The following is a 26,695-nucleotide window of genomic DNA, read 5'->3' as shown; positions in this document are numbered from 1 at the left end:
CTGCAGGTGAATTTCTGCTGTGTTCCACTTAAGCAAGTAAGTCAAAAATTGAAGACATTGTCAGAAACAATTATTTTTATTTAATTTTTTTTTATACTACAGACACCTATTTTGGACTTAAGAGGTAATTAACTGTCATTATTTGTCTGCTTATGACCGAATCATAATTGACATGTTACAACTGTAACAAAAACCTATATATTTTTCTGATAAACAGAAAAATTAATGTGACATTCTTATGTCATTTTCAGGCAAAGCTACCCATTATGGATGCCAGTCTGAGTAGGTTATTTTCATCACACACACACCCTTTTTTTGTGGTAATGTTCCAATCCCATTTTACTCTCCAGGACAGTGCACAGTATAGTAGTTATTTGATTTACTGTATTTTATTCATCCTGAACATCTTTAATTAATTTCCTGTTTGAAGTTTCAGGGCTGGAGGATTTCAACAAAATCCGCCCTCCTGCCTACAGAGTCGCTATGAAGCTTGAAAGACTACAGAACATCTATTGCAGTCAGTGCTTATTGTGGTCTTTTACTTTCTTTTACTTGACAGTGTCTTGGTTTGGTGGTTGTCAACTGCTTGTTGACTTTAGGCCAACTGTTTATTTGAGAAGTGAATTCTTCATTGTGCTTACAGTGGATGTTGTGTTAGTTTGCCACATTGAGGCCGCCCTTGAGCTGGGGGGCAGAGCCAAGCAGCAGCAGGATTCTGTACTAAGCAAGGACGAAGTAACCCAGCGCTTGGACAAGATGTTCAGGAGTGTGTCTCCAGAAATGGCAGATAGTTTCAGGCTGAAGACATCAGAGAAATTTTCCAGTCTCATATTCAGGATGTTTGATAGGTGAAAACTCATCAACAAATTGATTATGGTGGATTTCCCTAAAAAAAATCTCACTTTTTGACCATTGCTCATACAATACACTACAATTCTTGTTAAAAGCCAAAGAAAGTAGACGTTTTCGCGACATTGTATATACATTCTTGGTTTGTTCATGAATCTGCAATTTAGTATGTGTGTTTCAGGAATCACTTGGGTCAAATAAGGACTGTTGCCCTCTATATTGCTCTCACCTGTTTATCAGCAGAAAATCTGCCGCTCAAATACAGAGGTGAAAAAAGTTCATTCCGAACAATTTTTTTTTGCATGTCTTTGATGAGATCTGTTTGCTAAAACGGGCCGCTTTGTCTCAGCCCTAGTCTGTGCAGCGGCAAGTGCTTCTGGATCCATCACCAGGTCTTCTCTCAGATCTTTATTAGAGGATGTCAGCCAGGTAAACCGGAATAAAACAACTACATTTCCCTTCATAACGTTTTTGTCTAACTGTTGTAAGGCATGTTCAGGTTCCTGCAGTCATTCAGGAGGAAGAGGTGTTTGGTGACGTTGAAGAGGCAGTGAAGTCTTGTTTTTGTGGGGTGAGAAAACTATTATGCACAGTAATCTCGTTGGAGTCTTTATAATGTTATCTGGTCATTCACGCTTGCTTTTTGTGTATCACTAAACGAAAAGCAAGCTCTTTTGAATCAGGCCAACAACTTGGTCATTGAAAATATTCAATGTATTTAATGTCAAAGTTGCTTTTCAGGGTAATTTGCAATAGGACAACTCAGTGGATGACATTCAAATATTCACAGGTGCTGACCTCCACTGTAAGCAGGGAGCACGTGATATCATGGCTGCAGAGTGAGCCTTGTCTGTTGCTATGGCTACCTGTGCTGTATCGTTTGGTCATAAGTCAGAAGGTTGTTCACACTGTCCGCTGTCATATCTGCAAGACATTTCCCATAAGTGGACTCAGGTGAGTATAGTACTAATCAACCGCCTATTTATACTTTTTTTTATTTACATTGTTATAGTGGAACCTATCCTGTTATCCACTGAAAAAAATCTCCTGAGTAATTTTCGTGAGTTTTATGTATACTGTATACAGCATATGTATACAGTATATATATGTGGCGGAAAACACAGACAAGACTGAAAAAGCACTTTCTGCTCTTGCAACTCTCTAAAATAAACTGCTGTATTTTAAGCCAAAACAACTATCGTGTTTGATAGAACAATATGTCTATATGCTGCCATAGCAGATTCATGGCCCACTAAGCCCCCGAACTATTTTCAATTTGACCCTTTTACCCTGAAAACCGCCGTTTACAGACATCGTGCAACCGCTTGTTTCAACCCAGCCATAAAAAGGCAAGTAATTATATTTATTATTCAAAATGTCTGTCATTTTTAGCTTTGAATCAATATTCGATGTCCAATATTTTGTTTAAAAAAAAAAAAAAAACTTTACTAAACAGATTACGTCAGAATGAAAAAATTGGTGTCTGTAAAAAAGACCTGGTGGTCTATTCGAGACGTTTCTCTTTCTTTCCTACATTTTACTTGACTTTTTGTAGAAAAACCAAAAACCAGCAGGTCGAAACTTGTGGGTGTCTCTTTATCCTCTTTTGTACTTTCCCCCTCGACTTCGTATACAAACCGACATTGTGTGTGCGCCGGGCACGAGAATTTCTGCGGCAGAACCACTTCCAGATACGCTTCCCCCCCGCTCAAAGTTGTCAGCACGTCATGCGTTTGATATCATCGCCAGAAAAAGACACATAATAGGACACCTTGCAGCTTCCCTTTTAGGGCCCAAATACACCAGATGCATGATGGTTGCGGTTCTGGTCCGACTCCGTTAAAAATAGCGCCGAAGCCAATCCGTTCCCATCAGGGGCGGACTGGTAATCTGTGGGTTCTGGGGGATCACAGAACGGCCGGTGCCCTGGACGGCCGGCGGCCGCCATTCATTATGCATCACTGTTTTTATCCCCCCTATCCTCTGATTATCTACAGTTCGCATCCAATCCGACAGGTGGCAGCAATGCGCCTGGCTTTTCACCTCCAATCTGATAGACTAGGAACGACGAAAGCACAGAGTAGCCTTCATTGGTTCCTTCCTTGTGGAAGCAAAATAGCGACGAGTGTTAATGCACAATATGGATGGTGGTGGCAAAAAAACTGAAAAGAGCAGGGTGGCGCGGAGAAGGTTAGAGAGAAAAAATTAAAGAAACTGGAGAGTGAAGCATTAAAATGTCATAAATCGACAAATATTTTCGCAAGCAGCAGTCTGGCTGCAACGGCCACGTCGGGTAACAACAGCTCAGCTCCCGGCGATGGTGAGAGGGAGCTGCAGCCGCTCTGACGTGCAGACGGTGCTGGGAGAGAGAAAAGAAGAGGGAGGGGGCAACGATAAACTGTTGGAAGTTCCCCAGACAAGCGCAGGGCAAGTAAATTGGGATGAAGAGGGTTACTTGCTCTGTAAACTGGCAATTGTTATCCATCAGGTAGCTACATTTTAAATCAAATAAATGACAATTAAAGGGTTAGTGCCAGCTAGTCGATGTACCCGTTTGCAATCGTGTCAAGTTACAGTATGCTAGTCCTACTATCCCTCTCCTAAGAAAAAATATTTTAGCCGTAAAACAATGTATGCACACGCAGCATAGCAATATTAATTCAGAAGAAATATAACAAAATATTAATAAAATGAATGGTTTTACTTTAAAGTTTAGGTAGTTAAATTGATGTTATATACATTATTAATCATATATATATCGTTTTGTTTTCTGGTTAATACTTTCCAATGAAGTTTATGTATACAGGATTTGTCTTGAAATGTGTATTGTATTTTCATTGAAATTTATTATTTGTATGGCAAGATTAATTATGGCAGGGGTCTCCAAACCGGTCCTCAAGGGCCGCTGTGGGGCCTGGTTTTTGTTTTAACCGATCGAGTACCGACAGTTTAACCAATGAAGTTTCTGCTAAAACAAGCAGCACCTGACTGCAATCAACTGATTACACTTGTAAGACACCAGATTGGTGCAGAGGTTTTGTCTTGTTTTGTTGGAATGAAATCCTGCGCCCGCCGCAGCCCTATGTGGAATAGTTTGGAGACCACTGAATTATGGCATAAACAATGAAGTCATTTTATAGACAGAGATCTATAGAGATATATTATAATCAATTGGATACGTAAAACTTGCTTTGAAAAATAAATTCTTTCATTTGTTTATTCAGGTTGATCATAGAGCTAGTACAGAAAATGAATCCAACTCCAGTTCAGCCTTGCAGTACTTTGAGCGCCCGTAGTCAGACAGTCACAGTCTAGACACATTTTCTTCATTTTTCTCTCAAAGTGCACGAAATTGGTGCATTTTACAATAAAATGTAAAAAAAAAAAAAAAAAAAATCTCCCGGGAGGGGCATGTTCCCGGACCCCCCTATGGGGTCTGTGTTTCCCTTTGTATAGCGATTCTTATGGGCTGGGCTGAGTCAAAGTCCAGGGCTGCTTTTTAGTCCCAGTCCGCCCCTGGTTCCCATTATATCCTATTGTTCAACGTATACCGGCCGCGTCAGTGCTCTGGATTGACTGCGAACCATCTCCGGCGTGCCGCATGCCCGCCGGATGGTATAGGCTATTTTCTATTTTTGCCGGACACGCATCCGACAAAATGGGCGGAGCTGGGCCTGGACGTAACAGCCCAGTTGCATATTCACGGTTTAAACACCAGCGAACATGGACGAAGAACGTTTCATCATGGAGGTGGAAAGTCACAACGTGATATACGATGCAGCAGATCGTTATTATAAGGACAGCATTAAAAGTGAAGCTGCAAGGTGTCCTATTATGTGAGTTTTTCTGGCAATGATATCAAACACACGACGTACTGACAACTTTGAGCGGGAGAAAAAAAAAAAAAAAGCGTATCTGGAAGTGGTTCCACCGCAGAAATTTTCGTGCCCGGCGCACACACAGTGCTGGTTTGTATACGAAGTCGAGGGGGAAAGTACGAAAGAGAATAAAGAGACACCCACAAGTTTCGACCTGGTGGTCTATTCAAGACGTTTCGCTTTCTTTCCTACATTTTACTTAACTTTTCATTGAACAACCAACAGTTTGCGCTGGGCACAGGAATCTGCAGTGTTGAGACACCAATTCCAAGTACGCTGTTTTTTAGTTCGTGGAGTATATAATTTGCTATCCATTTTATAAATATTACAGATTATTTAACAGTTGTTTATAACAGCTCTATGAGATGCTATGTGCCATAAATTTTAAATGTGCACAAAGATATAAACCCACCGACACAACCAAGGGCATAATAGGGCCCCGCCCCCCTTCACCCCACACACAGAGCCCTGATCTCAACATGATGCAGTCAATCTGGAATTAAGAGACCGACATAACTAAAATATCAATATGCAAAGAAAAAATGTGCTCTCTCTCAGCTTCTCTGATGAGTATAGACTCCGTGTGTTTTTCGTTGTTTTAAACGGCACATTATAGCGCACGATCACGCGAGCGCTCACGAGGGAACAGAGTTGGCGGACCGCAGCCGTGCGCAGCCGGTATGATTTGCCTGTTTTTGACGTACTGTGTGGCACGCAGTCAACACTGAACCGGACCAGAAACGCAACGATCATGCATCTGGTGTATTTGGGCCCTAAGGGTTACATTACGTCAGAAACTCGTTCGGTACGCGTCCGTTCCGAACCGAACACCAAGTACCGAAACGGTTCAATACGAATACATGTACCGTTACACCCTTATGTACACATACATACAGTGCCAAAGTGCACAACCCAATTAAATGAGTTTAATGATACATAATACACATAATAATACATCCCAACTGTATGAGGGGACACTAGAAGGTTAGTATGGTTTGTCAGTCGTAGTGCATTATTTGAAATGAAATGATCCGTCATAAATGTCTAAAAGAAACTTTTTAAAATACATTTTACATGATACTTTTAGAATTATAATTTTTAGTATAGTTACAATATCAACCCTTGACATAAGCTACTAAACATTTAGGGAGAAACGTTATTACATGCAGCTGTCAAAGTGCAACAGCACCTCATTGTGCAACCTCATGTGTTCAGGTATCGCTGTGTGAAGTGTCTGAAGGTCCATGTGTGTCAGAGTTGCTTCTTATCAGAGCAACAGACAAACAAACACAAGAGTCACCACTCAGTGATTGAGTTCTGTACACCGGTAAGAAACAACAAGTTGAGAGACAATGAAGTGGGCATTAATGCACGGATAAAATGTTGAAAGCTAGACAAGAACTTGTTTGGTTGAGGCAATGCTAACCTCTCTCCCTCAGCCCACCTGGCGGGAGTCTTTCTCCTCATTTGTCCACAGTGCTCGGCATTACCTGTTACCACGTCGATATATTCAAGGAGATGAAAGGAGAAAGGGTCTAATGAGGGAAGAGAGAAGGAATAGTCAGAGGAGGTGAGAAAGGTTCCACGATTATGCATCCATTTTTTGTAACACTTGCCCCTCAGTGTCATATGTGAACTTGAGTTGATCCCATTTGGCTTTGGAGGAGAAAAAAGGTGGGGTAACCCTGGATTGTTCACCAACCAATCACATGGCGTGTACAGAATGACAATTATTAACATCTTTTGAGAATAGAAAATGGATGGATTTAAAGTACAGTATAAAATGCATCTATCAGACATCAATTTCTTTCCAGCGGTCCACATTTGGGGGACAATCCTGAAGAAGGTGGAGGCACCACCTCTGCTGAATGTGTTTCCCATGATTCCTCTGGGCAATTTAAGTCTTCATCTAAATCACTGCAGACTGATGAGATGCTGGTGGAACAGGTGAGTTTTGATTACTCACCATTAGAGTTGTCCTATAGCCGAATGACTTTTTAACCAATGATGTCCAACTCCAAAAAAACGATACCGGGATTTATCCGATTCAAATATATGCGGTTGTGAACTAAACAAGTTATTGTTAATTGTACTGTGATGCCCCACTGGATGCAACTTCAACTGAAGTTTTAGAAAACGTCTCATATACCGTAATTTTCTGACTTTAAGCAGCTTTTTCTCTCCGCTTTGAACCTTGCGGCTTATAGTCCAGTACGTCTTATATGTTGATTTTGCAGGCGATACGGTGTATGTCTTTAGTAAGGTTGTTAAAAGTATTGATACTGAAATGTTGTATCGGGATACTATATTTGATTACTCAGTTATCTACTGGTTTTTGAGCTACCACAGGTCAAGAGAATGTTTGAATGTTAAATGAATATTCATTCGCTTGCAGCCCTCCCACTTCAAATGGATTGGATGTATCCTAGTCAAAAACTCTTAAAGATTTTTAATTTTTCATGAGCCACTATACTGGATCTAATGCCACTGAAAGAGTTCCTTAAAAACTTTTTAAAAAATAATGTAGTATAGAAAATGGTATTGAGTATAGTTATCAAGTTGAAATTATTGTATCGCAAAAACAGTTGTCTTTAGGTGGGACTATCCCTGTGGCTTATCGTCCAGTGTGGTTTATACATGAACAAATAGTTTTCTTGTCAAATTTGGTAGGTGCAGCTTATAGTCCGGGTCGACTTATCTATGAATCAATGCAGTTTTTCGTGCCAAATTTGGACTTATTGTCCGAAAATTACGGTAAATAATATAAATTGAAAGGAACCAAAATGTCCTAAATAAAATTAAAGGAATCATTCACAATTACATAATGTTTCCAGTAGTCACCCCAAAGAGCCAGCAGGAGACGACCAAAGCATTATACTAGTAAATACAGACAGGCAATCATAGGACATGCCAATGCAATAACAATTCCCAAGAAGCACTTTGCTGGGCTTTTGCACAGACTTTTGTATCTTATTACTTTTCTAGTTTTCTTAATGACCATTTCTTTCTGGTAACGCAGTAGTTATATGTAATGAGTTTATAATTCATTATTTTTCAATCATTTATTGTTCATTTAATTTTTGTACCATGAAAGCAAATGGCCTGCTCACGTAACAAATCCCAAGCATCTATCTTGAAATCACTTATCAATCGGCATATTTATTGTGGTAGACTATTTAGCCGTTTTGCAAAAGTAAGAGGCCTCAACTGTCAGTTTGAATGCAATTTGCATAACTGCGTACAATTGATAATAACAAACCAATGTTGATATGATTAGATAACATTTTAAAATGTTTTACATGGCTTATATTTTCAGCTCTACTTCCCATTCGAACATTTCAATACTGTATGTAACTCATACGGTGGAATCAATATAATTTCTTGAAGCACAAACAAATCAAGCAGAATGGTTGACAAAAAAAGGGACACTTGCTTGACTGATGATTTTAGCCTTCTCAACCATTGCAGTTTTAATGGGTGGTGTGTCAGTCAAAAGGTAGATGTTATTCAGGTAAAAAATAAGTAATTACATTCCAGAAATCACTGAAAATTGTCATTGCTTTTTTGTGATAGGATTTTTAAAAATATGATTTATTCAATTTTAAAACAATCAAAAAGAACAAAAATGGTTATGGTTCCCAATAATACTCTATTGCTGTAGTATGTAGTAGTATTCAACTCACTGACAATAGATGCCCAATTCATTAAACTGGGAGGACTTGCTGTGAATTCTTATCTTTAAGTGGATTGGACGTCTCAGTCAATGGCAGCCAATGAGTTAAATGTGTGCCCTGTAAATGGCTTATGTGTGTTGATTTTTGTTTTGTGTTCTAAGTTGGAGATGTCCACTTTGCTTGCTGAAGTCAGGGACCTCCACAGAGATAAACGGTCAGGAAAAAAAACAGAACCCAACATTAAGATAATCAGAAGAAAGAGCATATTTTCATAATCACTCTGGATTGGTTCTTTAATAAAGGCTACTGGAAGATCAACTGGAGGTATGTCGTCTCACATTCCAGTCAGAACAGGGAGCGCTAAAGGAACGATGCGCCGAGATGGAGGTTACCATGGAATCAGTCAGGGAACACAACTTGTGTCTCCAGGCGACTCTCACTCAGGTACAAGTCAGTCATAGCTGAATAAGAAGCCCTATAATTTAATGTTTTTTGTTGAAATATCGATATAGCCAACAAACCAGTGGACAAAATGCCTAGTGGTGGAAATAGCATAAACTACATATAAAAATGTAGTCAAGTAGTGTCACGTATACTAGTACAAAGTGGTGTCCTAAAATTTGCTACTTATATCTTACTCGAGTTTAGTTTTCCCACTTCTGTCAACTTAACCATGATTCATTTCCATTATTCGGACACTGAACAAGCTGGAGTTCCAATGTGCCAGTGATAAGACACGAGACCAGAATGAGATAGACAACGCAGCAAATACGGATAAAGGAAAGATGACACCAACTTCTGACGTGGAGACTTGCGTGGAGGAAGTATTAAATATTGAAGAAGAAATTCTGTTAAAGACCGATGATGAGTGGAGCGAGATGGAGGAAAGTCCACCCCCGACAATGGACCAGGACATTGCTTGGTCACATAACATCCACTATGAGGAGGTAGATTGTGCGGCTAACAGACTTCAATCGATACAACAAGAGGACATCCTCAAAGAGGTGGACACGTGTACAGGTGATGAACAAGATCATGGAACTTATAGTCCAGAAGAGTTGCTACAGCAGAATGTGGACCAACTGCTAAGTGTTTTAGGTGCACACAGTAGTAAGGATACACAATCAGGTAAGGCAGAATGTTGTTAGTATACATTTTCCCAGGAATTGTAACAAAAGTCAAACTGTTATTTGCCAGAAATGTGAATAATGAAGTGCAAGTATGTGAAAAATATTATTTTAAAACTATATTAGCACTAACTTAAGTAGCTTTTTTTGACCAGGTGACAACAAGGAGTTTGTTCTAATTGATGCTGCAGAACAGATTGGAGACTCTTTACTTTACCTTGTGGATGCTGTGAGACAAGTTCCAAGAGAAAAGGGGATTTACACCGCGGCAGAACATGTGTCATACAGACTTTAATGTTTACATGCATATCCATTTTCTCACAGCAGTGTCAAAAATATTTTTCCATCCATGAAGGAAATTTCAATTTGGTTTTATATTTTTTTCTTTTGAGACCTGTCTTGCGTTAACAAAATTCTGTTGTGAATAAATGAGCAGTCAAAATAGATTTTTCAAATTTATTTTCAAATGTTGTTGTAGTAGTAACAAATGCCCTACTTTGTAGTCTTTTCACAGCCACGTCTTTGCTGAGATCTCCCTCGTCGGAGAACTGGCTCTGAAGGGGATAAGGGTACAGAGTCCCTTTGACGAAGTCCACCTCTCCTTGAAGGTGGAGGCGCTGTCTGAACTCTAACCCTCTTTTTAGGGGGCTTATGCTCGTCTTTGCCACCTATTCTTGTCTCCTTTGACCTCATTCGATGCACAGGACGAGAGGTTTCTTGTTTTTGAGTCTGCACAGAGGCCAAGCTGGGAGTGCTGGACTGCTTCTGACTTTTACCCCGGTGAGAATCAGATCCGCCCTCCCCGGACCACCGCTCCGTGTTCAGGTCTGGACTCAGGCTCCGAAACAGTTGACGTACACATGACGGCAAAGGGTTGGATAAGGTGGAGCTTTTAGAAACCTTAAAGCCTTTGGGTGGGTTCTTTATTATGCGATTGCTCCGATGGTCATAGAAGCGAACGGGAAATTGTTTGTATTTTACCTTTACTTTCTGAAAGTCAGGGGGGCGTTGCCTTTTTCTGCTGCGTTTGGGTGTGGTGCTTGTGTTGATTGTAGGGGGAAACGTAGGGGAGCAGAGAAGGTAGACCAAAGAGGTGCTCGACTGCAGTGGGGTGATAATGGGTGAATATGAGGTTGGGAGGCGGGAACATCGCAGCTCGGGCGTTTTTTCTGCCCTCTCACGATCGCCTGTAGGGACGCTAGTGGCCGTGGCTTCTGCAGCTTGTTGACAGACAGTCGGGACAACCAAGCGGATCGTCTGAGTAGCGTGACTAACTTTGACCACCTGGGGGAAAAACAAAATTTCAGTAAGCAATCGTTTTTGCCGTGGTTCGGTATCAAAATTCCTGAATTTTTTTAAGTTAATGAACTCATTAATAAGAGAATCCTTGGTAAATAAATGAAGCAGGAATTCACAAAATTAAGGGTTGAACCTTGAAAGGTGAACTCAGTGTGAATTTGCTTTGTTCTGGAACCACAATCTTACAGTGGTATGAAAAGGTATCTGAACCTTTGGGAATTTCTCTGCATAAATCACTATTAAATGTGATCTGATTTTTGTCAAAATCACACAGATGAAAAAAAGTGTCTGCTTTAACTAAAACCACCCAAACATGTATATTTTAATGCGCATAGGATGCAAAAAAATGACAGAAGGGGGAAAATAAGTGAACCATCACATTTAATATTTTGTGGGCCCCCTTTGGCAGCAATAATTTCAACCAGACACTTTCTGTAGCTGCAGATCAGTCTGGCACATCGATCAGGAATAATCTTGGCCCATTGTTCTCTACAAAACTGCTGTAGTTCAGTCAGATTCCTGGGATGTCTGGCATGAATTGCTGTCTTTAGGTCATGCAACAGCATCTAAATGTGATTCAAGTCTTAACTTTGACTTGGCCACTTCAGAACGTGCATTTTGTTCTTATGAAACCATTCTGAAGTTGATTTACTTCTGTGTTTTGGATCATTGTTTTGTTGCAGCATCCATCCTCTTTGTAGCTTCAACTGTCTGACAGCCAGCCTCAGGTTTTCCTGCAGAACATCCTGATAAAGTTTTGAATTCATTCTTCCATTAATGGTTGCAAGTTGTCCAGGCCCTGGGTTAGCGAAACAACCCCAAATCATGATGCTCCCTCCACCATGCTTCACGGTGGGGATGAGGTGTTGATGTTGGTGAGCTGTTCCATTTTTGTGAATGTTTGCCACCTCTGATTATTGTCGATATCCCCGTCTCGCTCACCTGACACCTGGATGCCATCCTGAAATCCCGCTTTCTTGGAAATTCTTCCTCGTCATGGTCCAGTAAAGGAAAAACACCAATGCCCGACTCTTCCACTGTGTGACCAGCTTCATTCCCACTTTTGCACTTGGTGCCGTACCTTGTAGGTAATGACAACATAAAAATGTCTAGTGAGTAAACCATCCAAATCCAATGCTACTGTATTAGGGATGTCCTGATCGCATGTTTTTGCAATCAAGTCAGTTACCTGATTTTGAGAATCTGCCGATACTGAGTCCCGATCCGATAAGGGGGGGAGTATATATACAGTATATTATTAATTTGAACAAAAGTTCAAAATTTTTTAATTTGAACAAAAGTTCCAAACATGTTACAGTACTGTACTGTTTACAGTACCTCCACTTTTTCTGTGAGTGTTCAAAAAGTATATATTTCTATTACTTTTGGCAATGCCATTGTATTTCTGGATTATTTTGTTACTTTTAGACCTTTAAAAAAAAAAAAAAAAAACATATATATATATATATATATATATATATATATATATATATATATTTGTTATTTGTTTGTTTGTTTGTTTTTAATTAAAAACCTGAACCTTTTTTACCCAATTCCGATTCTGTGAAAAATGACCCGATTTCTGATCACGTGATCGGGTACATCCCTAGGATTAAATCATACTAAATTAAACACAACTTTCTATCAACATGATGGGACAGACTCCGATTTACACTCAGCTCTATGGACTTTGTACAGCCTAACTTTCCTTACATGCATGTTTTTGGAATATGAGATAAAGCTAGACTAGGATTTAGCAAAGTTTAAAACATTCTGCAAACATATGCACGACACATAGTTTTAAATGAGAAATTTCACGCTGTGTATTTTCAAAGGTCTGATGAATGGATGGTAGTAATTTAAGTAATGTAACCTGGCGAGAGAGTCGCTGTCAAAGTAGCAGACAAAATGCCCTTGTCTGAACTGTCGAACTAGGTCATCGACTCTCTTTTCATCTTCCTCTTCAATCTGGGACCACGTCTTTCCTTGTAGGGACTCTGGCAAATTTTTTGGCACTTCTCTTGGTACACTCCTGTGTACTTTTTGAGCACACCGCTTATTGTGGAGGGCCAATTCGAGCTGGTGGGAGTACACTTGGTCCGTCAGGTCCACCTGAATATCAGTCAGGTGGCTGAAGTCCTTCAGCTGCCTCTGGATCAGTGGGACGCATGAGTCTACCTGGGAACACATTCTTTAAATCTTACATATTGTTCAAATTTTCATACACTTTTAGAAGTTTTTTTTTCTTACATATGCTGTAAAACGGATTTGCTGCCCCTAAACTTTACCTTTTTCTATTTACCTGCACAGGTGAGTCCCAGTCACTTTGTGTTTGAAGAGAGTGAGGCAAACTGAAATGAAAGCTGTCTGTGTCTTCGAGCGGACAGGATTTTAATGTGTCACCATGACAACAATTTTGGATTACCTAGAGGCCAACACGAACAAAAGCATCAATTAATTATAAGAGATTCGACAGAAAAGGAAAAGCATTGCAGCTCATCATATAAATTGCATTTGTCATTTAATTTATCATTGACTTAATCTCATGCTGCCAAAAAGTAACCCTTCTTTAGCAATGGGGGTTGCCAATATCCCAGAATGTTCAAACTTGGGAGTTTTACATGGGGAATTGAACAAATGTTAAAGCTTAATGGGGCACTACTTAAAGGGTATGAAAACGCAAAGGGGGTGTAAGACATCAATAGAACCGTTATGTGCCAAGATAACAAATATTGATAAAGTTAACAAAAAAATCAATCACATTAATGAGCAATTATCAAAAATAGATTGAAAATGACGAACATTTCCGAAAGTGTTCCGGAAACAGCCGAATGGCGCGGAGACGTCATAACAAGGAAACAAAAGGTCGAGGCAGGTGCCATCGTTGTTTATCGACGACAGAGTTGCGTTCGTGTTTTATCCAAAAAAAAAAAAAAAAAAAAAACGCTAAAATGGTTCAAACCTGTCATGCTATGTGGTTTACAAATAGCCATTTGTCGCAATGTAGTACCCATGAGTTCCCGAATGCGAGAAAAAGAGCTGGACTACGCAGACAATAAGTAAAGTTCGTCAGTGCTAAGATGGCTAATTTTGCAATTTTACTTAGAAAAGGGAACCTGACGAGCCAGAAAATGTGCCTACAACCTCAAAGAAAACAAAATGTATGCTACTTCCCAATCACTAAAGACCCACGAACTGCGAAGCAGTGAATTCGTGACCCGTATGTGAATAAATCGAGTGATTCGAGCATGTCTGTGGAACAGGAATATCAGGTTGTAGAGATCGCAAATCACGGCGACTTAAACGTACATTTGAGACAACAACTCTACCGAAGTTCTGGATTAAAGTCATTTCGGAATATCGTGACATCGCTAGGAGCGCGCTGAAAACTGTGCTACAATTTCCAACATCGTGTATTTGTGATGCTAGCTTCTCTCACTCTCCCATCTCGGGACCATCTCGTCTAAACGAAACAAACTCAGCCCTCCCACTGATTCAGCGGGTGAGTTGTATTTTTTCCCTGTACTTAACACGACGGGGCGAAAAACAAATGCTATTTTATATTTGCTGTATTTTTCTGCCGCACATTGCCGGTGTTCTGACAAAGTTGGCATGCGCGTAACGTTAAAAAGGACCGCGAATGCAGCGATTCCTAAGTACACACTACAAACTTTTTTTAAAGAAAGGAATATTAACTTACGTTTGCCATGTTTGGCGCACACAACAACTGCACGTAGCCCTCTCACTTGACGACTTTGCCGTGTCGTTAAGCGTTGATTTACGCCATTTCCGTGTTGCACATGTATGTTTGTGATGTAAATAGTTTTTTAGCACCATTGGATAACATTGAGAGTCCAACTGAATATAAAAGAGGGCTTTTTTCACCGCCACAAAAGCTTTGGGAGCAAAATTTATAAGGGTGCAAAATTTGAGAGGACACCGGTCCGTGAAAAAAAAGACGCAAATCACACCGGTCCCTGGTGCAAAAAAGGTTGGGGACCCCCTGCTCTAATCCCATTCATATTTGTGTCGGTTGGCAGAGCGAAACCGATGATAGCATATTAAATGACAATTATTCAATACATTAATTTATTTTGCGGTCACGGTGTATCAGCTTCACAAAAAGAAATGCAAAACAAACCATTCGGTGATTCTGTTGCCGCCTGTGTTTCATCAGTGTGATTGCTCCCCTCAATGATCCTTTCATTAGGCTGCATTGGCTTTCGTTTGGGCTCAAATTGATAACCCAAAACACCAAAGAAAGGTTCATAACTCTCCTCGTCACCATTAGACGAATGTTCGTTACATCGGATTCGTCGCTGCAAATAGAAACAAAATTGTCCGCCATCATCGCCGCCATTCAGTACTAAGCACTGAGCCGGCTGTTTCCCGAAAGTGACGTCACGCACACAATATGCTAGATTTCCGGCATCTCGGGGGCGGGTCCTTTTAGCTTGACAATCGACCTAATTTCTATCATTTTCTTGGTGTTGCGATGTGTGTAATTACACGAAGTGGCATGATATGAATTCAAAAGGCATGCGTTGATGGATAAATGATGGAATATTAGCATTTCCCCAGGTGTTGTCATACCCTTTAAATACTATGAAATAGGGATGTCCCTGATCCGATCACGTGATTGGAAACTGGGCCAATCGGGCCTTTTTTTTTTTTTAAGAGGATCGGAATCGGGTGAAAAGGATCGGGTTTTTAGTTTTATTTTTTTTTAAAAACATTTTGCTAGCTAGTCACCCCAGTGTTAGGAGCCAATTGACATTTTACAGTATGTTAACGCCACATTTGTGGTCATAATAATTCATAGCATCCATCGTGTGACGCAGTTTGGAACACAGGCTCATTCACTTGCACAGTACACAGCCTGTCGCTCGCATTGACGCTGTTGAGTGCTTTCTGTAATGTTTCTGCCTTGAAAACTATATGTCAGTATTTTACATCTATACCAACCTGTTAATATGCAGTATATTTGTGTTTATGCGGAAAAGCTATATGAACAAAATTTGTTAATAAGTCCTGCTCTATGGAAGCTAACCAATACTTCTAGCTTGTAGCCCAAGTGAAGTGTGGTGTCTACATGGTATTTGTATACCCACGTGTATTGTGCAGCTGTGTTGAATGCATGCATGTTTCTTTGTTACAGTTTCACAAACTTATACGAATTACTTCATATAAAAACAAGAATAGACCAAGCCTTGTGTTTTACTGGAGGACAGTCAATATCAGCTGGCTGTCAGGCAGTGCACAAGCAAATGCACTGTTTTGGCTAGTACACGTACATTTTCAAAATCAGGTGAGTGGGACTCGGGTGCAAAAATACGTGACTGGGACATTCCTACTATGAAATAAATCAACTTTAGAGTGATATTGCAGGCAATAACCAGTGTGCATTTGTTTTTATTGCAATGTTAAAACCTTTATAGGCACTATTAAATACTATGAAAAAATATATAACTGTATTAACATTTTATGAATTTTAAATTTATTCATAAAAATATATTAATATTTTTCTTAAAATAAAGATTAGTAATCAATATATAAATTATATAAATATGATTGAGACCTGGCATCCACCACATATGTGGACATCACATTTTGGGTCACGTAGGCCACAGTTGTCTACCAAACGGTAAGATTGTGGGCTACATGAATTTTTTTTTTTTTTTTAATTACGTTACCAAAAGCAGTCTCTTGCCCTATAAAGGGTTTTAATAAATCAGGAATTGATAAAATTGAAATTTGGCCCTCGACTTGTTCGCTTTCATTGAAGTGTATACACTTCAATTAAAATCATAATGCTCCCTACCATTAACAAATCACTCGTGAACTACGTTTGTCAACAGGGTCCGATGCTGCTTAACTGTTAATTTAAATCTTGAAAACATTTTTACTGCCACACAATTGCCAGCAGATGGCCACTATGCCAATTTTGGATATGAGCAAACATGAAGTTTTCTGGGAAAATGGCAGCATTTACTGTACTTCAACCAAACCAGGTTCTACTGCTGTTTACTGAAGAATGAAAAAAGGGGGATTGGATTAGTTTGGCCTAATGACACCCCTATTTACTTAAATGAGAAAAGATGATTTGAATAACGATTGTTTTGAGTGAGGCTCAAAGAATGAATATAAATCATATTTCAAGGCGCTTTTGTATAGTCAACTCTTGCATACTCATGATTAGGCATCCACCTTTCATGAATATTTCAGGGCAACCTAGCTTGTTTTCCACAAAACGACTCTCCTGACTGACATTGTGCTCAGCCCAAAGCCCTAACTTATATTAAAAAATTGCTTTGGTGCCATCTTGTGGAACTGAAACGGAGCAAGGTGCATCATGTCGTCTGGTAAACAAATAAGGGTAGAAATTGTCATCATTTCCAAACATCATCTCATGAAAATTTCCCTGTGACTCCTCAAAATTTGACAGCTCTGTTCCATCTTTTTCAAGTCTATTCAAAAAAAAACATTTGGACCAACCTCCTCAATGGTTTGGTCCACAAGATCACTGTGTGGCGCTGAGAAGACCTCCTCTTTAAAAGCTGCCCATCGCTCCTTCTGCCAGCTTTGCCAAGGCTGTGGAATAGTGAGAGGAAGGGGGCAGGTACTTGGATGTGGACCCTCAGGTGAGTTCAGTGACTCATTTGTTTTCCTCCTATCAGTCTTCCTGTGTGCCTTCCGGTGTACACGCGGCATGGCTTGATGTGAAGTCAGATTTTTGCGTCCCAAATAGACAGTTTTTGCTTCCACCTGCTTGTTTGTTTTTTTAGAAGGCCTCTTTTGACTTGCCCCCTCTGATAGTCTCTTTTCTGATCGATTACAAGGGCCTGGATCCTCATCTTTGTTGGTGGAGGCATTATTTGAGCTCGGTAGATGCTCGCGGGTTCTTAGCGATAAATTGTCATCACCAGAGAAGCAGACTTCATCATATTCCTCTCTTGGCAAAAGAGGAGTGGAGATAGATGGGAGGTCTGCATGAGACGGTCTAGTAACAAAAACATACAAAAACTCAAATCACTTAAAAATCCTCAAAAAATGTTTTTGTCAACAGTGGAGAAACAATTACAAAAAAACAAAACTCTTAACAAACTGAAGAAAAACATTTAGAGACATCTTGTATTTAGGACTTGTTACCTTGGGTCATTGTAGCAGTGCGGATGGTGCAATAGAACATCCTGAAGGAATCGTTCCAATAAAGTTCCTTTGGCTTGACTGTCAGCAAAGGAACAACTGTTGGAACCCTTGGAGGACGCTTGAACACAATTCAGGTGTCTGAGACTGGACAGGTGCTACAACAATCAGAATTAAATAATCATAACAGTCAGAACCGATTGAACATTTCACTGAAAGACTACACAAAATTACAAAATTGTCCACATGAGAAAGTCACTTCACCTGATCTAAGTCGCTGTAGAGGACTTGGCAGAAGGAGCAGTAACCTTGTCTGCATGGTGTGCCTCTTGATGGCCCTGGCTGAGACTCCGCCCACATCCTACGATATACATTCAATGTATTTTGACATCATTTGTCATTTTGGAATATTTTCAGGGTCACTGATGTCCTGACAAGGTTTTTTTTTTTTTTTTTTTTTTATGATGATGATGATACCTATCCGATAGCTAGGGGTGTGCTAAAAACATCGATACAGGAATATATCGTTGGGGGCCTGTTGACAACACACCTATCGATACCAAGGTTGTAGAATCGATATTAAGATTCACGAGCATTTAGTTTTCTCACTCTTACGACTGTGCTGCTACTAGAGCTGGGAATCTTTGGGCACCTAACGATTCGATTACGATTCAGCGGCTCCGATTCGATTATAAAACGATTATTGATGCACCCCCCTCCTTTTTTTTTTCTCTGTCTTTTTTTTTTTTATTAAATGTTTTGTACATTAGTTCCAAAATTGTTCAAAAATACTCTCAGGCTAAACCACACTACTATTTCAGTATCAAGTTAACATATAGCAGTAAACAAATATACAAAAATAACATTAAATAAAAAACTCCAGTCCCCATTCTGTATCAGCAGCTTTAAACTACATTCAATTAATTTAATGTTGTGAATCAGCCATTAAATTTGTTAAAATTGCTCCCGTTATTCCATAATTTCCCTTTTGTCTACTTTCGACATGTGAAAGTTTTAAAACTATTGTAAAAATAGAGTCAATTAAATATTTTACCGATTTAGGAGTATTTTAGATAAAAAGTTAGGTTTGCTTGGAAGGTTCGCTAGAACAGCCTTGCAGGGAAGTGTACTGCTTTAAGATGGCGGCCATTTATAACTCCCGCATCTAGCTTTTTGTCGATGTGCTGCTAACACTACCAAAGCTATAATGCATCTAGTCCTATATAAATGATATCCACCGTGACATTATACGGATGTACTTTTCTAGCAGCTTGTCGGCAGCAGTCAGGTATGTTGTTGTGTTTTTTTATCTCGTTGCATGAGTTGAGCTAGAGCCGTGAGTTGAGCATTGGCATTACCCGAGGGGCCGGGTAATGGGAAGCATGATGTTTAGCTACTCTCGCTCCGTTCCGTCCCGAACACCGCGCGGCGCGCTGAGTGTTGTGTACTTCCGCTTTACTTCGCATACTTGAATAATCGGAATTTGGATGTTTGTGAATCGTTCTCGAATCTTCCACGGCCGAATCGCGAATAATCTAAGAATCGGAAATTTTGCACACCTCTAGCTGCTACACACACATTTCAACTAGACGTGACACTAGAGGTGAGCCAAATGAACAATAAGCACACAACATGACAAGAACAATGTTAAGATCATTAAAGACTCAGAGTAGCAGGCAGTTATGCACTCCAGCATAATAAAAATAAAAATGTCTGGTGTTGTAGTGATATTGTGAATTTTACCACATTGTAGTCCATGTATCGGGATATTGCGATACGTATCGTGACCCCTGTATCATGATGGTATTGTATCATGAAGTTGTTGGCATTACCCAGCCCCACTGATAACTATTGTTTTTACAACAATTAATCGAATGCAACCAGTATTACATATATCCTTTTTAATTTGGTTTACAAAACAATTGAAACTTTGTCTGCCAACCAGGTTATAAAAAATACATTTTTAAATTATGAAACAAAACCCAAGTAGTTCAAACTCAAAAGCTACAATACACAATTTTACAATATATCTGATCTTTTTCTTAAAAAAAGACTTCATCCACCACTGACCAAATGTGTAGAAAAGTAACAATAAAGTCAGGCATCCATCACTTGATAGTAAAAGTCTACGCAAAGCCTGCTCAGATGCCAAGTTCTGAGATAAATAAATGAGACAGCAGGAAAATACATTTGTAACTATACACATAAATACGAATACAAAACAATAAAAATTGAACATATTGGCTTCCTTTTTGGTAAGATTTTTGAGCAATGCAAAACATATTTATCTGCTGCTAAACTGGCATGCAAGTCTTATGTTTTACCGAGTTTTTTAGGTCGATGGTGCTCTTATTGTGCATTATGTGATACATATTACATCATACATAGAGTACTCATGTTCTATAGCAACCAGCGTTTGATATTTCAATTATCTCGATGCCCACTGGCCACTACGGAGTAGATCAATTGAATATGAGAGGATGATCATTAGCATTACTCCCCCAAGACCCAACTGCTGAATTGAAGCCTACACCCTGAGTGTAGTGGCAGTTTCTGGCATGTGTAACATTGCAGATCTCTTCCCCAGCTATGAGATACTCACTGTACAGCAAACAAAGAGATAGACTAAAGTAGACCATATTTTGATTTCCAAAAAAGGACACTCGGCCCGGCCTCGAGATACTTCAATTTTACTTGAAGTTCACTCAAAGATACCTATATCACTTTAATATATTTAAAGTGTGCCTCCTCAGTCTAGACAGAAAAATTCAGTTTTATTATTTTTTTTAAAAAATGCCATATAGTATATATTATATACTATATGGATATATATAAAAAAAATAAATAAATAAAAAATAAAAATAAAAAAGACCCCAAAAAAAATTTCATTCAGACCTGTGGAAATATAGTGCAGTCAATACAGACACACAGTAGGCTTGTGCCACATAATTTTTTTTTAATAAATTACTATCACGACAATTGAGAAATTGTTATTCCCACTCTATTTTTATTCTCATTCAATGTTCTAGATTACACGCAAAAAATAACCAAAATAAACCGACAAACTATTCAACCAGCATGTTTCCAAACGCAGCAGTTCAAAACTACATTTCCCATAATGCCTAGCGTGGCTTAGCTCACTGATAGCTACCCTATTAGCGAGTACCGGGAGACGAGGCAAAATCAAACTTTGCTGTCTGTGTTTACAATTTTAGCGCAACAATTGGACATCAAACGGGATTTTACAGATCACGCCAGTACAAAGCTCCGACAGAAGTCAACAGTTGCCATTATATAAGAATTTATCGTAAAAAAACTTAACTGGGCAGGCCCTCCTACTTAAAATATAATACCAACATTAAACCAAATACACGAACGTAGAACAATTAATACAAGACTAATACAACATACAATATATGGGTACAAAGAGATGCAGTATTATATATAACAGAAGACACATGAGCGACATTAAAAGATAAACTTACAGAAAGGTGTACGGAGCACTATAAACGTCTCTTAAAATTACTTATTGTAGTCTGTAACTGCCTCTCCTCTTGCCAAACCGTCAACCCAGTAGATGGCGGTAATGCCACATAATACAAGGGGTAAACTGTACTCCTCCTCCCGACCCTACTAGTAGGAGCCACGACAACGCAGGCAAGCGCTGCCCCCCAGTGGCCGGAGATATTCTCCTCAAATTGATCCCGTGAAAAATCATAAAAACCGGACATTTTCACTAATTTATAAAACCCGGCTGGATGACGAGGACACGACGTGAAAGGTGGACATGTCCGGGCAAAAGAGGACGTTTGGTCACCCTAGACCAGGGGTCAGCAACCCTGGTCCTCGAGTGCCACTATCCAGCTTGTTTTCCATCTCTCCCTCCTTTGACACACCTGAATCAAATGATCAGCTCATCAGCAAGCTCTGCAGGAGCCTGATAACGATCATGATTATTTGATCCAGGTGTGTTAAAGGAGGGAGGCATGGAAAACAAGCTGGATAGTGGCACTCGAGGACCAGGGTTGCTGACCCCTGCCCTAGACTAAAGGAAATTCAGTCCTGCAACTCTTCAGAACATTACTTTTGACCTTCATCAAACGTTTTGGTTTTACCAAATTCTCTTATTGCTAAGAAATTCTCCAAGATACTCATTATGTTAGGTTGTTAGAACCAGTCCTTTTCAAAGACGAGCATGATAAAGTAAACTGTTGCAATTGCCAAGGTGAAGTCACCCATTTTTGAACATGAAAGACACCCGCTAAAGTTTGTCATTGGTAGTACAGTACTACGAGTTATTTGACTGTCTGCAGTTAATGTTAGTTTTGTTTCAAAACTTATTTTGTGCACATAGAAGGAACACAATCATTCTTGATTGCTGCTGTATTCTTATAGGCTTATTCATATGGCAGGTGGGTTTAATTGGCATGAGGATTGATGAGTGGTTGTCCGTGAAACCTTTTTCGGCTTCTTTGACTTAAAGACTGCGATTGACCAAGATAGCGGTCCAACCTATTTGTCTGGGATTGGACCTCTATACCCATAATGGCAACCACCTAGTTAAGTGGTCCACGGTATGAAAAAGTTTGACAAGCCTTGGACTACACAATGAGAGTACAGCTGTGCATGTTGACGTCTGTGCGGCAGAGGCTCTCATAACAAAAGTATATCTTCAACTCTTTTCACCTGGCTTCGGACGAGCGCTAGCCTGGAAGTCATGTGACGTGGTTACATACGTGTTAACGCCTTTAAAGTCGGTCGTTTGCACTACAGGTACTGTCACATAGATGCAATTCAAAAGGATTTTGCCCACAGAAAACTGAAAAGAGCGCTTTGCTTACCTGTTTAACTTTCAGATGGAATGAAATCATATTCCGAAGCGCGCTTTATGTTTGCGTGTTAAATTTCCGCTCTTCTTCTTCTGCTGCTAACGTGTCACGTCATTGGTTGTCTGTCGCCACTTATAGCCCAAGCAGAGTACTTCACTGAACTAATTTTAAAATCTCCCCTTCCAGAGCCATAAAACTTGATTGCAGTTACGAACGTGAGGTAAAGTAGCTCCCAAAATCTCCCAAAATTGACAAGGGAATATTTTCATTCAAATTAAACAAACTACAGACACAAACTTTATCCAAGTGCTTTATTTTTTCTTCTCAGATTTTGTTAAACGCAGCAACATCCATTGATTGTACAAAATCTTCAAATGCTGTGATTTGCTCCTCAAGAATGTCGGTGCCCACCTAAAAAAAAAATTCACAATGCCATAATCAAACCTCTTTGATTGGAAATCATTATGAGCATGTGTGCATAACTCCAATAAACAGAAAATGTATTAACCTGGTCATCATGTGCCAGGTATCACCCCCCCAAAAAAAGTTCTGTTACGTATACATTTTGGTAATTGGTGTAAAAATATTGAGATTACTACTATAAGCCCAAGACATTCAGTAGGACATGCTTTGGATAAGCGGTTGAAGATGGGTGGGTGTTTCAATTTTATTATTTTACTTTGGTGTCATCAGAGCCCAATACACTCACCTTATCGTCTTCAACTACACAGTTGATCTGCAGCTTTTTGATGCCATATCCCACAGGTACTAGCTTTGCTGTAGGAAAATACCAATAGGTCAACATGACTGCTTCATTTCCAAATTGAAATTCCAAGTCGACTCTACCAATTGTTTCAGATCATTTAAGTGTCATCACATCATCAGCCGAAAGATGGTGATATTCAATCATCATCAAATGGAGACCTGCAGCTCTAATTCAATTCTATGGCCACTTGCTTACATTGTCCCCAGACGAGTCCGTCCATCTGAATACTGCGGACACACTCCTCCAGCTTTGCCATGTCAGTCTCGTCATCCCATGGTTTGACATCCAAAAGAATTGAAGATTTGGCAATAAGGGCAGGTTCTGGGGAAAAATTAAGAAATTACCACCGCAGAAACTACTGAATAGCTGCACCACATCAAGCCTTAAACTCTGTCAGGTAAATATGGTGTACATCACACGTCAGCCGAAAGATGGTGATAGATGATCATCATAAGGAGTCCAAATTCAAAAGTATCAGCACAATTAAAAAAACACAACATGATCACTTACTATTTGCTTTCTTTGCGGCGTACGCTGCCACACGCTCCTCCTTCAGCCTTGCGGCCTCAGCATCATCCTAGAACAGAATATTAGGAACAGTGAAGTAGCTATGTGACCCAAAAAAAAAATCCAAATAAAATGACAAGATACTGTCGTTTTAAGGTTGGAAAAGAAGGTCTCATTTCGGTCAGCGAGTTTCAAATTTCAATGGGTCTCCCAATCAGACTGACCTATTCAGCCAATATGATGGCGTGAGTTAACGGCCTCCAACGTGCTGATTTTCAAACCAATTGTAATAAGGTATCATTGGAAAACCTAGTCAATAACGAATAGAACTATGACTGACTGCAATAAAATGTTGGTTAGTGCCTGCACACCGTTGATTTAATTGTGGGGTTTTCAGTGTATCCTTGTAACTTAACTTGGGTCTTCAAAATTTGGCATGTGGCAGTCCTTTAAACTGCCCTAAGATTTACCAAAATGAGAATGGCGATGAAGGAAACTGTATCTTATGGTTGCATGACTTCATATACATTTTTATACATCTTAACAAGCGGTTTTGTTGAACTAAAATGTGGGTGAACTTCAAAATAGCCCACCACTTGAAGTTGACCAATCGTAAAAATTTGAAGACGAGGTAAACTATGGAGACTTCTCCACGTTTATGTACACTGGATCTTCTTTGGAAAAAATCATAAGCAAGACAATTGATAGAGCGCTTCCCTCCGTACCTGCAGACTATGAATCACTTCAGGTTTGCCACTGCGGCCACTTTTGCTTTTACCAGTGCACAAAAATGTACAGACAAATATGAGCAAAAGTTTCTAGTTACTTGCAGTACCTTATGCAGCTTATTTTTCTTTGAGTTTTAAAGTTTAGGTTAGGAGCGAGTCCAACATGCTCAAGTTGAACGAAGAAGTAGCCCATGCGAAACCGCTCCTTTTAATGATGGCCAAATTCTTTTTGATAGGCTTCAGCAGCTTGTGCGTTTACCCACTGTTTTAGTGAAAAAGACATTTTCAAAAGTTCAAATCATTCAACAAATGTACTCACTTTACCCATTCCGCAAATGTTTACCGTACATTCCTCCATAAAATGATTCCTGAAACCCTTCTAACTGTGTGCCTATGTATATATTGTAGCTATCTGCAAACCAAATTGGGAATGTGTGCAACAATGCTCATAGGTTTGCATAAGTTATATTCCAAAAAATGTCCAATATTGCATCTTGATGCAACATCTTCCTGTATTTTAAAAAATTAAACGCATATCTGTTTTATACTTATTTACATTCAATTTGTTATTGTACATTTATAATGTCACTGCCATTTTTCTTGGAAAATGACTAGCAAAAAAAAAAAAAAAAACGTATCTGCTTGCAAGATTTGTCAAAGAATAAATTAGATTTGTATATACGAGCTCTACTGTATCCTCTTTTAATGTTAATCATATTTGTGTCCTCACTTCATCATCAGAGCCGAAAAGATCAACATCATCGTCGTCTTCATCCTCATCCACTGCCTTTTTGGCGATGGCTGCGGTCGCGTCGGCTACACCTGCTGGGCCGTACTGACCCAATGGTTTCTTCACACCTGGAAGGCTGACAAAATAGCTGGTTGGTTTCTGTAACTGAGAGCCTTGGTTGTGTCTCCATAGCAAGAATACTCACTTGTTCTTTTGGCTCTGATAGGACTTGATATGGTTGAACCAACGGAGGGCGTGGCAAAGGTCAGATGGGGGTGGGGTTGCAATTGCCTCAAAAACTGCAACATCTGCCTGGGAAGGCACATGCCTAAGAATGAAGATGAGGTTAGGACCGTCACCAGACTGTACAGTATGAAAATTTAAAAGCGTTTCATCAGGGAGAAAAGAGTGGAAACTTTTATACATGGTGATCCTAAAGTCTACACACATTTACTATTCATGTTTTTACCGTCACAGATTTCCCTCTGTGCTCTAGTGCATGTTGGTCTTGAATCTAAAATTTCCAGCTTCAACTATTTAATTAGATTTGTATACTGCTAACACAAATTATACCCGGCTGTATGAAAGCGTTGTTTAATTACTGGTCTAAAGTTGACAGTATGAAATGATTATACTGAATGAGTACATATTATAAAAATGTTTTGGGGTGGTAAAAATGAGAATATTTGATAATAATCTTCGAAGTGGATAAAAGTAACAACGCGGAAAGAGTAGTTACAGTATTAATTTATAGCTTGAATTTTAAATATGTACATCATACAACTTAAAATAGGTCATGTAAGGCAGTTTTTCAACTGGTTAAACTTTCACTAGTGTGTCGTGAGAAATTATTCAATATTGCATTTTCTTTTTTTTTTTTTTTTAACCATCGGGCGGAGTTGCAGTAGGAAGAAAGGACTAGGTAGAAGGTTTCGGTCGTGTGCAGATGAGCCAGGTATTGCTCGTGTCGCGTTCAAGAACTGCTCAGATTTCTAGCCATCAGCCAACTTGCTGTCCGAGACAATGTGGACCCCAGCAAGTCTACTGTACATCATTTGATCAGACTCGTTAAATGTCGATATACACAAGCGTCCTTTTGATGTTATCCATATGTGACGACAGTCAATCCTCCCAGTGTTTTATTCCAACACATTGTCCAGGA

At 39.5% G+C, this 26,695-nt stretch overlaps 3 protein-coding genes across 4 annotated transcripts in view; 1 reads left to right on the top strand and 2 right to left on the bottom strand.

Annotated features, from left to right (window-relative positions):
- The first annotated feature begins 763 nt into the window (after positions 1 to 763).
- Positions 764 to 10,113, top strand: LOC130908069 (dystrotelin-like). Its single transcript, XM_057823690.1, has 11 exons — positions 764 to 1,116; positions 1,199 to 1,278; positions 1,349 to 1,420; positions 1,640 to 1,803; positions 5,943 to 6,054; positions 6,167 to 6,297; positions 6,542 to 6,674; positions 8,563 to 8,615; positions 8,704 to 8,845; positions 9,109 to 9,529; positions 9,684 to 10,113. Exons 6-11 carry the CDS (start codon positions 6,266 to 6,268, stop codon positions 9,821 to 9,823), a joined length of 921 nt encoding a protein of 306 aa, XP_057679673.1. The 5' UTR covers positions 764 to 1,116; positions 1,199 to 1,278; positions 1,349 to 1,420; positions 1,640 to 1,803; positions 5,943 to 6,054; positions 6,167 to 6,265; the 3' UTR covers positions 9,824 to 10,113.
- zdbf2 (zinc finger, DBF-type containing 2) lies at positions 9,753 to 22,968 on the bottom strand. Of its 2 annotated transcripts, XM_057823678.1 has the most exons (9): positions 22,815 to 22,968; positions 18,238 to 18,334; positions 17,977 to 18,131; positions 17,323 to 17,827; positions 13,130 to 13,252; positions 12,701 to 13,005; positions 11,770 to 11,908; positions 10,510 to 10,812; positions 10,202 to 10,436 (listed from the first exon to the last, which is right to left on the bottom strand). In XM_057823678.1, exons 2-9 carry the CDS (start codon positions 18,331 to 18,333, stop codon positions 10,362 to 10,364), a joined length of 1,701 nt encoding a protein of 566 aa, XP_057679661.1. In that variant the 5' UTR covers position 18,334; positions 22,815 to 22,968; the 3' UTR covers positions 10,202 to 10,361. The 2 variants fall into 2 exon arrangements, with proteins under 2 accessions (XP_057679655.1, XP_057679661.1); XM_057823672.1 differs by having other exon boundaries at positions 9,753 to 10,812.
- A 130-nt stretch (positions 22,969 to 23,098) lies between these two features.
- Positions 23,099 to 26,695, bottom strand: part of eef1b2 (eukaryotic translation elongation factor 1 beta 2) — a 6,646-nt gene continuing 3,049 nt past the window's right edge. The window contains exons 2-7 of the mRNA XM_057823700.1: positions 25,739 to 25,861; positions 25,534 to 25,669; positions 24,079 to 24,145; positions 23,764 to 23,889; positions 23,512 to 23,579; positions 23,099 to 23,213 (exon numbers count right to left, since the gene is read on the bottom strand). Coding sequence (XP_057679683.1) covers positions 23,127 to 23,213; positions 23,512 to 23,579; positions 23,764 to 23,889; positions 24,079 to 24,145; positions 25,534 to 25,669; positions 25,739 to 25,861 — 607 coding nt within the window. The 3' untranslated portion in view covers positions 23,099 to 23,126. The remainder of the gene's footprint in view (positions 23,214 to 23,511; positions 23,580 to 23,763; positions 23,890 to 24,078; positions 24,146 to 25,533; positions 25,670 to 25,738; positions 25,862 to 26,695) is intronic.

The sequence above is a fragment of the Corythoichthys intestinalis genome, chromosome 2 (genome assembly GCF_030265065.1).
Source record: "Corythoichthys intestinalis isolate RoL2023-P3 chromosome 2, ASM3026506v1, whole genome shotgun sequence".
Classification (NCBI taxonomy): domain Eukaryota; kingdom Metazoa; phylum Chordata; class Actinopteri; order Syngnathiformes; family Syngnathidae; genus Corythoichthys; species Corythoichthys intestinalis.
This window is presented reverse-complemented; position numbering and strand designations above follow the sequence as displayed.